Source organism: Sinocyclocheilus anshuiensis, unplaced genomic scaffold (genome assembly GCF_001515605.1).
Source record: "Sinocyclocheilus anshuiensis isolate Anshui unplaced genomic scaffold, SAMN03320099.WGS_v1.1 scaffold850, whole genome shotgun sequence".
In the NCBI taxonomy this organism is placed as follows: Eukaryota; Metazoa; Chordata; class Actinopteri; order Cypriniformes; family Cyprinidae; genus Sinocyclocheilus; species Sinocyclocheilus anshuiensis.
In genome coordinates, this window is record NW_015537937.1 from 2918591 (window position 1) to 2934190 (window position 15600).

The 15600-nt window shown below is 38.8% G+C and overlaps 2 protein-coding genes across 2 annotated transcripts in view; one reads left to right on the forward strand and one right to left on the reverse strand.

Annotated features, from left to right (window-relative positions):
- Positions 1–5084: 5084 nt before the first annotated feature.
- On the forward strand, positions 5085–8103 carry scg2b (secretogranin II b). Its single transcript, XM_016449391.1, has 2 exons — positions 5085–5175; positions 5768–8103. Exon 2 carries the CDS (start codon positions 5773–5775, stop codon positions 7537–7539), a length of 1767 nt encoding a protein of 588 aa, XP_016304877.1. The 5' UTR covers positions 5085–5175; positions 5768–5772; the 3' UTR covers positions 7540–8103.
- A 287-nt stretch (positions 8104–8390) lies between these two features.
- LOC107660160 (AP-1 complex subunit sigma-3-like) overlaps positions 8391–15600 on the reverse strand; it is a 9820-nt gene continuing 2610 nt past the window's right edge. Inside the window, exons 2-5 of the mRNA XM_016449402.1 lie at positions 11605–11783; positions 10243–10351; positions 9753–9890; positions 8391–9063 (exon numbers count right to left, since the gene is read on the reverse strand). Of these exons, the coding sequence (XP_016304888.1) occupies positions 9028–9063; positions 9753–9890; positions 10243–10351; positions 11605–11783 (462 nt within the window). The 3' untranslated portion in view covers positions 8391–9027. The remainder of the gene's footprint in view (positions 9064–9752; positions 9891–10242; positions 10352–11604; positions 11784–15600) is intronic.

The window sequence follows — 15600 nt, forward strand, 5'->3', positions numbered from 1 at the left end:
CATCTTGTAGTGTCTTCCTCCGAGGCTGCTCCCGTCAGTTTTGTGGTCTGCTGCACGCGACTCATTAATCGGCTGTCGGTTAATTCATATTTGACGAATGAACTCGCGCACCCACTGGACTCTTGTCGTGATAACTGTGATTCTACTTTCTGTGTTATTGTAGACGTCGCTTTTCTTAATATTTCTTTTAACCATCACTAGGGTTACATTATGGGGTATTTACGGCAGTTAGCATACGTTTTCACGCGACTCGAATACTTAATCAAGTAGCCTATTTCAGCTGTTGTGTGAATCTAAATGCAAACATTTATCATCAAATTCGTCACAATTGAAGAATAAAAATTTCTTCCGATAATATGAAAATGTATTCATTCGTTCATTTATATTAATGAATGGATTCTGATTGGCTGTTGATGCTTCAGCTGAAAAAAAAAATGGACCGTTATTCCAAAAATGTGTCATTGCCATTATATTGTGTTGTGAACTTCCTTATTCTCCTAGGATTCAAATTATTATTAAAACTTAATAGTTAGTCAATATTTATCGTCCTTCATGGTGCATTAATAGACTAAGCCTACTTAAATTAAACTTAACTGAAAGACCCATTAGCATATGTCTTCTGAGTTATAAAAGAGCAAACTCTGAGCAATATAAATTGGCCGTTCTGCTGCAAGTGTGGGTATACTAATGCATAAAAACAAACATCTATGATCTATGAGTCATTCCCACACACTTTAGTACCGGTTATATTCTCTCCATGACACACACACAGACTGCTGTGTATTGAGGGCCATTGCGGTGCCTGTTGACTTTGGAATTACAACCCTTCATTGAGATTCCAGGAACCGCACGACGCTGCTGTCAATCTCCCCAGCAACCAGAGGGAAAGAGAGATGGAAAAAGAGAGCGAGAAATAGAAAGAGACAGAGATATGGAGACGAGGAACAGCATAAGGGATGCAGAGTGTAAAAAAGAACTAATTGACTGATAGATTTCATTGCTTGTATTTATAAGAATGACAGCAGAGAGACTATGCAGCCCTCCCTTTCTATTCTCATTGACATTCATCCTCTCCACCTCCTCCCTCCCTCCGTCCGCTATGCCGTCAGCCCATTCTAGCATGCTGAACACAGCTCTGGGTGACTGATGCTTTCATTGAGCCAAATCAAATCAACAGCCTTCAGAACAGGCCAAGCATATAATCTCTACTCAAACTGTCAGTTTACAGAACAAACAAAAATCTACTGTATTCTCAAAGCTCTAGGCTCCTTCAGTTCAGCTACATTAACATAATTAATGGTTTTAATACATAAAATATAGCAATGATAACATTTTGGGTTAGTAAAATGAACAAATGCTAAGTAACAATTTTGTGCGATGAACATGATACCTCAAAACATGAGACTTTTTGAAGAGAGGTATGCTATTACTCCTTTAAGTGACCAAAACCATGCTAAATTGAGACCAGAAGTATGACTTCTGGACTTTGACATTGAAGGAGAGACCTGAGCCGTATCTAGAGACTCACTGTTCATCCACCCACAGATAGCAGAAAACATGTGGCTCATGTTTGCTTTTTCTTCTGTCACTGGCCATAATTATAACTGTGAAATCAGTATTAGGCATAAAATAATGTCATACATGTGAAAATCAACTGAGAATTTAACAAATAGCTGTAACTGGGCTTAGAGGAAGACTGTTTTTTCTACTGATTAAAGCATGATACAAGACATCTTTACCTTAGCAAAAATGCTAAAAAAACAAATTTCATGAGAAAGTGTGACATGCTCAAGCAAAACAGGCATTATTTATGGATCTGCATCCCAACATTACTGCAAAGATTTATTCTTAAAAAAAGATTCTTAAAAAAACTGCCAGTGGAATTAGATTAAAAAAAACAATTCAGAAGATTTTAGCATGGTATTGGATATGACAATGTTAATGTATTTGGTCTTGGTGGAATAGATCTGCTATGCTGCTGAATTGCTGCTGCTGGATATTGCTGTTGTAGATTATTGCTGCTGCTGGTGGTGCAAAACAAGTAAAAGAAATTGCTACTGCCAATACATATGCCGATATGGTGCTGTGAGTATTTAAGACATACTGCTGCTGCACAAATAGCATATAAAATAACCGTTAACAGATCTATACAGGTGGAGCTGGGGAAGGTGGAGGGTTTCAAAGGTACTCTGAAAGCGTACTGCGAATTGCTCTGAATGCCAACCAGCCATATAAATGTAAAGCAGCAAGCTCCTTGGCTGTGTATGCAATTAAATTTTGCGTGTCAGGTACATTTATCTTGTATTTAATTTGTTTAGAATCTCAGACAAATGGTTTCATTCTGATACCTTAAAATGCAAGATGTTTAATAGACCTTATTTTAGCCACTCTACTGGTAACAGGTAAAGAACTAGACAAAAAAAAAAGCTCAAGTTTCATGTGAAAACATAAAATCATTCATTCCTGCTTTGCTCATTAAACCTAATTAATGTGCAGAATCCTGCTTATACCAAGAGAATCCCTCGTCAAGCCTCCTACACGTCTCTCGGCCTATCAGATCGTCCGTCACAGTCCACGCACACATGACTGTAACCTCCTGCTGACACCTCCACAACGCCTATTAATAGCCAACTCCAGCAAGACGGGTTTCAGAGTCATCTCTACAGCGTTGTTTTCCCCATCCACTAACCAGTCTCTGCTAGAACAATCATCACGTCAACAGAGGGGATGCTCTAATCTCGTTAAAGGGAGAAAATTGAGAAGTTCAATGGGTTGTGGATTGATTTCTTTTTAATCTTACCGAGAAAGCAGGGAGGAGTTTTTGAAAGCTTTTCAGGAGAACACCTAGAACTCCTCCTGATTGCTAATGGAAGTCAGAAGATATGTATTTTTTATGAATCAGGAAGCAAAAAATAGAAAAGATTGTTTGGTTTCACAGCCATGGAAACATCCCATAATGCACACACACAGCCTTATGACTCATCTGACCATGTGACTGCTCCACTAACGTCAAGAGGGCCTGTCTCACCCCTCTCTCCCCAGAGTGCAGTCAGCTGACTGTGGGTTACGAGTCCAGAATCCGTATGTGCTAAAAACAATATGCCGACAAACCGCAGAGCACTTTTAATGAAGAAATATATGCGCTGTTCTGATTCTGTGCTGTAGGGACATGTCTTTTTTTTATATATATATGGCTCTCCGGAGATTAATATAAGTTCCTGATGTTAAATGTCATCTTCTTGGTTTCTGGGTTCTTTAAAGCACCAGATGGTTTTCTAAAAGTTCTTGTGAAACTTAACTCTCATGTTGTGTTCTGGTCATTTTGAGATTTTCTTTTTCCCAAAAATGCTAGTTAAGCGTTATCGAATTGGACTCACACAGGGTATAACAAAATTGATCATTTTTGTAATTTTGTCTTTATTTTTTCCCCCCACTTTATTATACTTGTTGTGTTCCCCATCAAAAATGACCAACCCACAAAAAATGCTTATAAATTATGCTATATTATTATCAAATATTGGATTCAATTTTTTTTCCAGCTTGTTTTCTTTCAATTAGCACAGGTTCTGTATTATTTTTGGAACTGATTGATCCTAGGCCTCATTGAGCAGCTTATGCACCTCTTCTTAAGTGCTAATGCACCTCATTGGCAAAAAGGTCGACAAATAATGATTTTTTTTTTCATTAAAAAACTGAGGGGCATACGTTAAGATCAATGAGGCTTATGATCAATCAGTTCCAAAAAGAAATACAAAGCCTGTTCTAATTGAAAGAAACAAGCTGACAAAAAGACGGAATCCAAGATTTATTGATATTATAGCAGATTTTTTAAATTTTAAATAAAAAACAAAAAGGCCTATCATTTTTGATCAGGAACACCAAATCAGGCAAATAATATTCAGCACAGCACAAGGGTTAAATAGCCAGAATAGCATGTCAAAAATAACTTAAACAGGCCCAAGTTAGGTGGTTTTGCACCTAAAACAAAGTAAAATTCTTTTTTCTTTTCTTTTTGTACTTGGAAATTACAGCTAAAAATACTTCAAACTATGTGCTTCTGAAAAACAACTCAAAAGAACAACGTTTCTCCGCAGAGACGTTTTGTCTGTGTTCCAGGAAAAGTGATCAAGTACAAATGAGTGTCATCTTGGCACTAATGTCAATAGGGCACATAATTCAGCTGCTGACAGGCCTCACCGCAGGACAGATGCTCGGGACTGTAGGTGTCTAGGGACAGTGGAAGAGAACCACAAACGGCAGATGTATATTTATCTGAGACCTTGCTCTCCCCGATGAGTCCCACGATGGGTTTGCGTGTGTGTGACTCATCGTCTGACGATTTAACTTGCCTGTGACGCCTGTGTGTACAGAAAGACAGCGAACAAACCATTTTTACATCGCACACCTATGATATCCTCATTACTTAAATAATATTTTTAAAGTAACTGATGTATCTGTAACAGCAATGTTTTGCAATTTAAATTTACCATAGTTTCCACTCTCAGAAAAAAAATGCCAGTACCATTTTAAGAGGTACTAATGCAACATTTAGGGGTAAATAAGGTATAAAGAAGTACCTTTTATCATTTGCGCATTAGGGTACCGCCCCAGTAAGAGCTTTATATCTTTTTTTTCTGAATGTGTAGCATAATTAGCTTTACAATTGTAAAAATCATATGGGATTTCCTCTTTAGGAAGCTTCAGAAACATTCTACCGTCTTGTTTACATCTTATTTATAACATTGTCAGCTAAAACCAATTTAACAGTTTTATTGCATTATACATTAGATAATACATTCACTGTATTGTAAAAGCGTTTCTGTATTTAGACAGAAACTATGTTAAAATCCTGTATAACGTAGGTATACCTTTTTGTTGTTCACCAAACGCACCATCTTCTTCTTTATGAATAAAACACACCTAAAACATAAACCAAGAGGTTAATGCATGAGGTTCAGTTTCCCAGAGATAAACGTTGTGAATGGTTACCATCGGTACGAATGCATGCACAGCCTCGGTATTGCGTGAGCATCGGTGACGCATTGATCAGGTGCCGCCTCATATAGCGCGGGGAGCTGTCCGGTGCTGAAACACAACCGAAGCGCATTGAGGCAACACGGAGGACATGCTGTTCACGCTCATTCTCATTCTCATTCTCTGAGCTCTTAACAAAAGGTACGACGACTCATTTTCATTTCTTTGAGTTCACAAAATTATGCTCTGTGAAAACGTGTTAACGTATGCGCTAGTCTGCTTGCGAGGGTTAAAGAGGAGTAGAGCTTTTGTTCCTTTTCTTTCTGGCTTTGCTTGATTATATACTATCACTCATCAGCAGCATAACTCATTTCTGGTTTATCTACTCGATTTCGTCGCGAAAAGATCAGTGAAATGTATTCCAGCTAGACTGATCTTTTAAATCGAGATTTGTTCTTACAAACATACGTGAAAATATCAATAGATCTGTTCTCAGAGATCCGTAGCCACAAGTGAAAGGTTACCTTGACAACAGGCGGTGACTCATCCGGTGCTGTTGTCATTTAAAAACATGTTGTGTTCTGACTGATCTCATTGCTGCTCTGGCGCTCGGAGCGTCGCTTCTTCTCGGTCTGGGAAACAATATTAGCAATTCTAAGAACTGATTTCATGGGTAGTTTAAACTTAAACCGAATTTTAGCTACACTACATGCATTTTGGTTTTAAATATCAAGGTTGCCCCATAAATAAAAACACTGCATGGGTTAACTGTTTTGTGCTTGTTTATCTCTAGGCGGTATGATGTTGTCACTACCGAAACTGTCCGCCGGAGGGGTGGCAGTTCTGCTCGTTACCCTCCTCCAAACACTAACCGCGCAGGGCGCCTCCGTGCGCCACCATCGCCTGCGAGGCGGAGACCAGGGTGGCTTCCTTGCTCCCAGCTCCGATATGATCAAAGCTCTGGAGTACATCGAAAGCTTGAAGCAGAGAGCCGATGGACCGGAGAGTCCAACAGGGGACTACGACGAGGTGGACAAATTCCGCTTTCTAGTGCAGCTCGCCTCCCTACAGGACGAGAACACACCCACGCGTGAGGACGCCACCCGTTGGCCTGATAACAAGGTGCCACAGTGGGTTCGATCTCTGCTGCGGGTGCTTGAACAAGCTGGAGAGACTCCGGAAAGCCAGCCAGCGCCCGGAAATGAGCGGCGTCCTCACAAGAGCAGACGCCCGGTGGCAGACACAGAGAGCCCTGTTGGAGACTACGGGGGCTACGTGAAGCCGCACAAGAAGTATCCGCTGATGTTTGAGGACGAGGAGAACGGCAGGGACAGCAAGCGTGCGACTGAGGATTTGGAAGAGCAGTACACCCCTCAGAGCCTCGCCAACATGCGCTCTATATTCGAAGAGCTTGGTAAACTGTCTGCCGTGCAGAACCAGAAGCGAGAGAACCAGGATGATGAAGACGCCGAAGACGACGATGACCTCTACAAGGTTAGAAACTTGGCGTATGAGGATGTGACCGGAGGGGAGGAATGGGTGCCACTAGAGGAGCAGCTCGAGACGGAGGAAGTAGTTAAAGGAAGCCGTGAAGAATACAAACGAGGGCTAGGAGATAACGGAGAGCAGGGCGAGGTCATTGAAAGACGAGCTAGCCCTACTGAAGACGATGACGAGAACCCAGACGATGACACAAAACTCGTGGATTACTACCTGTTCAAGGTCTTGGAGATGACAAACCAGGCACAAAAACGGGACCTGATGGAAGGAAGGAGGAGGCTACTGTCCCAACCCTCTCTAATCGACCCTAGGGCTATCAAACAACTGCTGTCGGCTATTTCAATGAAGCTCCAGGTGCCTCCAGAGGACCTGGTTGGAATGCTCTTCATGGAGGAAACCAGAAAACAACAACGCCTTCCTGAGACCCAGCTGGCTAGGAAGCCCAGCCAACCTCGGTTCAAGAGCCGGGTCATCAAGTATTACAATGGTCGACAGCCTGAAGTCACAGTGAGCGATATCCCACCTGATGTCAAAACTGAGGATATCATGAAAGTCCTTGGGTTAGGGAATCTGGCCAACAAGAACGCAAAATTTTCTTTGCTAAAGCAAAGGCCCTACAAAACAGCCATGGCAAAATACTTCAACCCCAGCGGAAGACGGGGAAGCTTGTTCCTGTCCGAGTTAAACAAAGCTCCAAGCAAAAGAAAAGATGATTACGATGATGATGCAGTGGATGAGGATGAAGAGTCGACCTTCCTTGCTGCCAAACTCCTGACTGAGTACCCAGACACCAGCTCGAGCGATCGCAAGAGAGCCATCGATTCTGCCACGAACGGACAGTTGCCTTATGATTTGTATGAGGAGGCCATGAAAGATTTCTTTGATCAGGTTGATAATGGAAAAAGCACACCCACCAAAAGAGACACCCAAGGGAAAGAGGAGCCCGAGGCGCCCCAAAAGCCGCCCACTCAAGATTCAGAACAGGAGACCGTAGATCAAACCCCACCTGTGCCTGGAACAGAAGAGGGTAAAGAGTATCATGGGGAAATGGTTGCAGGAATGTGAAGAGCCTGAGTGTGTATTTTTTTCCTCCTGCTCCTATTCTGACAAGTCCCACCCCTTGACCTTTTATCTCTTTGATATGGTTGCTATGGCTACATGAACGACTTCTGAACTGTCCAAATTGCAAACCGGTTGTAAGGAGCTCCTACTAGCCAATCCTGCCATAGAAGGGACTTGTCGGAGTATGAAAGGGGGAAAAAAAAATATTGCTTACTCGTGGGACATGCCTATATCTCCTCAAAAGTTATTTTAAAAAAGTAAACGGTTTAAAGTGCTTTAGTTTTCATGGAATTCTATATGATGTAAATATATATGGTATATCAATGTGCGGGAGTTCAAGTGTATTTTATCTGTCGTTTATGAACTGGTGGTCCTCGAAATGTTTTCTTGTTCCTTTTGTTGGTATCAAGAGAATGTTCCTGTAGTCGTAGGACTCCGCTTGCTGCAAACTTTACAAGCTATTTCATTATCAAACCAATAAAGTTGGATGTGATTCTCATTTATAAATCATTTTGTACGTGTTCTAAAGTGTGAAAAGAGAAACATGAATAAAGCATTACTGTATTATTTTTCCTCTCGCTGTATTGTGCTGCCTTATTACACGGAGTATGATTCAACATAAAAATATCATATGACTTTAAACAAGAAACATGAAACCCAGTCTGTGCTGGATCTTGAAAAAGAAGAAAAAATATCAATCACATATTAATATTTACATTTGATGTCATAGAAAAAGCCAAGGATGTCCACTTGATGATACAGGACCTAAAACAGTGCCAGGCATAGTCTCATAATAAGAGATATTAATAGAAAACAAATCCATTACGGTGCACAAAAATAAACTGCTGGAGGGATTTTAGAAAGCACCGGATGCATTTAATTAGAGAAAATTGCAAACACTTACCTGAGACTAAATCATATCAAAAAGACAATTTTAATTAGATCAACAAAGTGTGCTCATAAAGCAGCATTAACATTTCATCAAAAGTGTTTTTTTCTTTCTTTTTTTTCTTTCTTGAACTAAATGTCTCCTGAGACATGCAACATGTTTAAAAACATGAAAAGGCACTTCAGATAAGCCAAGGTTTATGGTTATTGCAAATATATGATTATTATATAAAATGATTTTGGTATAAAAGTTGAACATTATCAGCTGAATCTATGGTTGCATTTGTATATGCATGCTGGAGCCATCACAGAAATTCTGCATTACATTTATTTTTATAAGCGGACAAGACATAACCCATTCAAAAACACAACATGAACCCTGATTCAGTTCTATTAAAATTTGAGTGGAATTGATGAAGTTCATACAAGCATTGAGAAGAAAATAATAATAATAATACATAAGAAAAAAAAAATTCTGCATCCCTCATGAATGAAGTCTGTAATTTCTTGCCATGACAAATTGTGTCCTGAGTGAAGGACACAACCTACACTGCGGAGGCAGGTTTCTTTCCCTTTTGTCACATTGTATCACGTCAGCTGCTGTCAGAAGGCTGGTTTGCTCATGTATTCTTCCATCGTCTGAAGAGAAGAAAACAGGCACATAACTGATTACCCTTTTGTAGAATATTAAGTGACATTTCCAGGTTCCCTTTCCATGCAGAGGTGAACTCTCCTTCAGATGTATGGACCCTGCTTATTAGAATGATATATGGACAACAAATGATCAGATGCCATATGGGTTTTAAAGGAACACTTGACTCCAAAATGAAAATTAGCTCATCGTTTATTCACCCTTGTGTCATTTATACCCCTTATGCTATAGTCCTGCGAGCGCTCAATATGCCAGCTTTGAAGGTGAGTAAATGACATCATTTTCAATTTGGAGTGAACTATTCTTTTAATGTGGTCTCATTTTGTTGTCTCAAACAGACAGGTCTGTTTATTTCTCTCTCTTTGCCAAATCAATAATGTTTTATGAAGGTGACGGCCAAAGTAGAGCTCTATAACTGGGTGGGCAGCACCATTAAAACAGCTGCAGGTGCTTTCTGAATCTGAAATGTCTGGCTCAGAAACAGATTGTGGTTGTGTTGCCATGTGTCCAATTATTATTATTATTATTTTAAAAATGTCAGAACAATAGCAATTTACAGGGATGGAAGATGGTTTCTTTTAATCCTATTTTAATATGGTTAAATAAATAAACGTATTTTTCTGTTTCATTTTTTCAAACATATGAACCTAAAAACAGATTAAATTTAGTGTCTCACCTCTTGCAGCATATCTGAGGCCTCTACAGACTTTGCAATAGACTGTTTGGACGTCTCCTGAATCTCTCCACCCATCAGAAACTCATCCAGGATGAAATAAGCCTTCTCAAAGTTAAAGATGATGTCCAGCTCACATACCTGTAATATTACAAAGACAGAAATTGGTAAATGAAATAAGAGAGTAAAGAATAAAATAATGTGTTCAAGTGAAAAGTCTATGCAAAAATAAATAAATTAATAACAAAAATGTGATGTATTTAATAAAAGAGACTTAAAGGATAAATGGATATATCAAAAGATATTGTATAGTATCTTTTATCAGATACACCGCATACCTGTAAGATAATATTACACAGACAGAAATTGGTATAAAAAAAAAAAAGAATAAAGAGACAGAGAATAAAGAACAAAATTCAGTGTTCAGTCTATGCAAAAAAATAAATTAAAAAAAGCTCCAGACGTGATAAATTAAGAAACTGAATGCATTTACACTGCCAAAGTATTTGTCAAGTAGCTCCACATAACGGTGCAGAATCTCTAAAGCCAGAAGTTCATTATCCTTGTTCTCCAAAGCACAGCAGAAATACAGACTGGCGTACCTACAAACAAGTGGGGAAACACAGACCTACGTTTATTTTTATTCATTAAAAAAAAAGAAAACACTGAAAATAGTACACACTATCCTCACAATTGCCATCTACAGTCTCTGTAATGCAACTGCTGACATGACAAATCTCCATATTTATAAAGGTCACACTGGGAAAACAACAGGAAAGAACAGAGAGACAGGTTTAAGAAAGGTGTGAAATACAGATCTGAACCAGAAGCATGTGAGGAACAGGCTCTCAGGAACACAAGTGTGAAAACTCACTCTCAGAAACACAATGGTTTCAGTGCCTGACAGAAGGATTTGATGCAGCATAAAAATCTGAACGGTGACCAAGAATATAGCCAGGCTCTGAAGCATTAAAGTTTACAAGCACAATTACACATTTTCTCAAAAACATTTCCATTACCCACTCACAAAAACAAAGGTTCTTCAGTGGTTCTTTGCATTTTATATTCAGAAAATCCCCCTCTTCTGGGACATTTTCTACTATACAGGGTTGAAATATTGTTCTATATGGATTAAAAAAGCTCTTTATCACATAACTTCCATTCAGCAATGTAACACTCCCTTTTTATGATCAAATCAGTTCGGAATAAATAAATAAAAGCGATGTCTTGTTTTACTTGGAAAGTCGCATTAATAAAATTGATTGTAAATTCAATTTTATATTGACTTTAAGAGCATTTCATCTTCAGAAGTGACATTAAAATGTTTCTAATACACTTTCTAACTGATTTATCATAATAAAAAGATGAAGCACTAATATTTCCCATTGTGAGCATGTGGGTCCATTTTCAGTCACTATTGAGGGGCCATTGTGTAAAAAGCTGCCACTAGGTTTCACCAGAAAACAAGGATGACTCAGATAGGGGCATGTCGTCAGCTAATGACATCAGTAATGGCAGGAGAACTGGTCTGAACTGGTTTAAAAGCTACAGCAAAGGACGGGGCAACAAACTCGATACGGACGCAGAAACCTTCGCATGTGCTATTTTAATTAGCCCACATAAGATCTTGACTGCTGACTAGGTGTCTGCTTTGCAAGATTTTAGAGTCTTTTGCTCACACCTTGTGATGACTAATGACCAAATACGAGAGCCTAGCAGCTGGGCTTTTAATTAATGCTGAATCTAACGCCGTCATTTTGTTTGAAACCAGCATGCTCTTACTGAAGACATACTGAATATAGCCCTAGATTTACTCCTGCAGGACATTCTCCTTGGGCCTGGGTTGAATGCTCACCTCTTATAGACAATCTTCAGGTCCTTCCAGTGCAGGAAGTTACATGTGCGTGGTTTTCGTGACAACACCATAGTGGTCATGTCCTTCACAATCTTCTTCCTCTCTCTCTCCGGGAGGGGCAGGAACCATTTCTGCAGCCGTAACTTCCCCTGACGACTGAACAGCAACAGGAAGTGCATCTGTCAGAAAAGAGAACATGCATTTTAATTAATGATGGTTTCATTCTTTCATCTTTTGGAGTGGGTGTTGTCTAGTGGTTAATGATCCAGGTTGGTTATCCAAAGGTTGTAGGTTCAAACCCCAAAGGTAATGAGTTACCAAGACTGTTCCTTTGAGCACAGTCATGAAAATACAGAGTCACTCTGCATAAGTGCCATTGCTAAATTAAATGGGAATAATCCTTTACTTTTCATTTAAAATTAATGTTGCTTTTTGTACTGGTCTGTATCATATATAAAACTAATACTTCATAGAAAACTATAACGGTTGCAATGCATCCAAAAGAAAAAATATCATAAATCTATGTATAAAATACTCTTTATGCAGGGTTTTTCTGCAGATGCTGCAGGGAAGCAGATGGTAGACAGAAAGGTTTCACACTAGAGTCAAGGCAAAAATGATTCAAGTGGGTGGACTCTGATTGACATCAGACTCTGTAATTTCATAGCGAATATTACAAAGTGTATCCGTTTCCTTACTATTTACCTCCCATCAACCATTTTCACACATAACCACCATAAAATTATTACATTTTCCTTTAAATTTACAAGATCACACATGCACCAAGATGAAGACTGCATCTGAACAGCTGTGCTGGAAATATGGTAGTACATGAAAAGAATCTTTATTTTTTCCAGCAATCTGTCGACTAATTTCATCACTGTCTTTGATTGAGAGAAGCTCTTTCGTTTCAGCATCTGTGCAATTTAACAACATTTCCTTCAACAACAGTCGCATCTCAGGTTTACAAATAAACACCATGGAGTAATTGCACCAGATTCTTTGTGGTTTGGCACAAATTTGACAACAGAGCTAACTATACTTTTGAATGCTCAATCAGTGAATCTTACGATTTTGCTCAGACAGAGTCAATGCAAAAACCTTCCCGGCAATGTTACAGCTGAGTCAAGCTGAAGAACACAGGTGGATGAAATGCATTTGTTGTTTCAAAATATTTATTCCTCAAAAGTGCAAAAATAATATAAAAGCACAAGCTCTAGATATGTTGAGCTGTGGTGCTCATACGAGAAACGCAGGTTCATATCTGGCCTGCATTGTGTTCTGATCCCATTTCCCCCATATTTCCTCTCTCTTGTCTTGCTGTGTCTGTAACAGCAATTCCAAAAAGCCCACAGATAAAATTTTAGAAAGAGGAAATACACAGAAAAAGACAAACTGCACTTCAGACAGAGAACTATGGCTAACCTTTTCACTGTCACACAAACCCAATCAATATGAGATTCAATATCCGCGAGACAAAGATCTGCTGTCAGCTGCAGGATGGACCCCTGCGTGAATCCTTTCCACACAAGAACTAATCGGCTCAATGCAACGATACTAAGAACAAAATTTCTGAGAACTCCTAATTTCTCCTCCCCCTCATTTCATTTGCACAACTATTAACAGAAACCCGAGTCACACCTCTGAAACAAGATTAAAAACACACAAAAAATGGAACTGGACTGTTCACTTTTATTGCTGGAAAAGGGCATTTCATAAGAAAAACTTCACATAAATGAGTAATGAGCAATAAAACAGCATTCAATACCGAGACATTCATAATAACTGAAACATTTTTTTTTTCAAATGACAGTTGTAAAGAAATATAAAAATGTGCAGTATAGCCTAAATCACTGTGCAGAATACAGTATTCCACAGTGCAATTAATTCTAATGAACTGAAACACTTTTAAATATGACTGAATCATTTAATTATGCTGTCGAAAGTTACACATTTTCTACACAAAATTAATTGTTTTTATTTCCAATATTTTGACACCAACTGCTGAATTAGAGCGTAAAGCGTAATGCATAACAAGCATATTACTATTCTAAATGTCTATTGATTGTTGCATTGCATATTGCTTTACATAAAAACAGCTACAATATAATTCGTCACCTTGGAATTACAAGGTTCTATCTGCATTCTGAGCAATTTTGAGATATTGAGCTTTAAAGTTTTTGCATTCCACAGACATCTGTACATAGAACCCTTTTTGTCTTCTAAAAAAAAAGGCCCAAAATGTACACAGCTTACAAAAGAAACATCACATAATGCAAGTAAGTTGTCACAGAATAAGAATATGTGAATAACTCAGTTTGACAAAAATGTCAGATAGAACCTTATAATTCCAAGGGGACGATTTGCATTATATGCAATATGCTAAAATTCCATTTCACTAAGTACAGGTACCATTCGCCCAGAGCAACCTGAACAATTCACCCAAAAATGAAAATTTACTCATGCTCAGGCCATCAATCATCAGGAGTTCGTTTCTTCATCATAATGAATTTGGAGAATTTAGCATTACATCCAATGGATCCTCTGCAGTGAATGGGTGCCGTCAGAATGAGAGTCCAAATAGCTGATAAAAACAACACAATAATCCACAAGTAATCCACACCACTCCAGTCCATCAATGAATGTCTTATGAAGTGAAAAGCTGCTTGCAAGAAACAATCCATTTACCATTACATTGTCACTTCTGGCCAAAATAAGAGCCTATAATCTATAACAACACTTCCATCACCTGTGGATTTAAATCCAATGACAAATTTGTTTAGAACTGTTTCCACTTGTAAACGGCGCTGGATCTGTGCATATTTTTCTCTCCTGATTCAGATAAGATGATATTTCACCAGAGAAAGCATTATGGATAGAGGACTTGTATTTTAGCTGAAGTTTTTAAAGTTAAATTTGATGAATTTGTTTATAACAAACAGCTTTTTCGCTTCACAAGACATTAATTGATGGACTGGACACATGTGAATTATTGTGATGTTTTTATCAGCTGTTTGGACTCTCATTTGCTCGAACTGATTCCCTGAAATCAAATCAGGGACGATAATAGGTGTGCGCCAGCCAATGAGATTGTCGTTTGCGCATTAGATCCGCCTACTACAGGAAAACCCGGCAGTTCTTAAAAGCTGAAGAATTCCAAAGGAACTCCGTTATTTTTACAGGCAAGACATTAATTGATGGACTGGACACATGTGAATTATTGTGATGTTTTTATCAGCTGTTTGGACTCTCATTCTGACGGCACCCATTCACTGCAGATGATTCATAGGTGAGCAAGTGATGTAATGCTAAATTTCTCCAAATCTGTTCTGAAGAAGAAACAAATTCATCCACATCTTGGATGGCCTGAAGGGGAGTACATTTTCTATGTAAAATGAGTAAATTTCCATTTTAAGTGTAAAAACATGATAATGGCAATGGGTCATTTTTCACAGAACTCAAACCATCAAGAAGCAATGAGTCCTAAGCTTTGTCCTCCTAAAGTCAATTGTTATGTTTAAGGAGAGAATTAATGAATATGCTGCAAGCAACTCATTTTGCTCGCACACATGCACACAGATGCCGGAACACCAGGTGGGGAAAAGGAACCGTCAGCTGCTTCATTGTTATGACCAAAACATGCTGGCAAAGAGTTTATTTGCTTCCTCAGTAAATCCTGAGGAGAGACAAAAGATGAAAACACAAGGAAAAAACAAGGAAACAGGAGCATGCACTGCGTCGGGTCTACTATTGTGCTCCAGACAAATATGATTCTCTGAAGTATTTCTTCAGCGTGGAACACCCATCTCACGACAACAGGAAAAGAAAAGAGAAAGGAAACGGTGTGCTACAGCTATTAAGTTACATACATCAACCCTCAACAGACACCTTGGCAATTGAATCGCCATTGGCTAGTATATTTTTTAGTTTACTCGCCAGACTGAAATACTATACACTATATATATATATATATATATATATATATGATATGCAATT

Coding starts and splice junctions, on each gene's coding strand:
- scg2b (XM_016449391.1), top strand. CDS start 5,773: ATGATGTTGTCACTACCGAAACTGTCCGCCGGAGGGGTGGCAGTTCTG.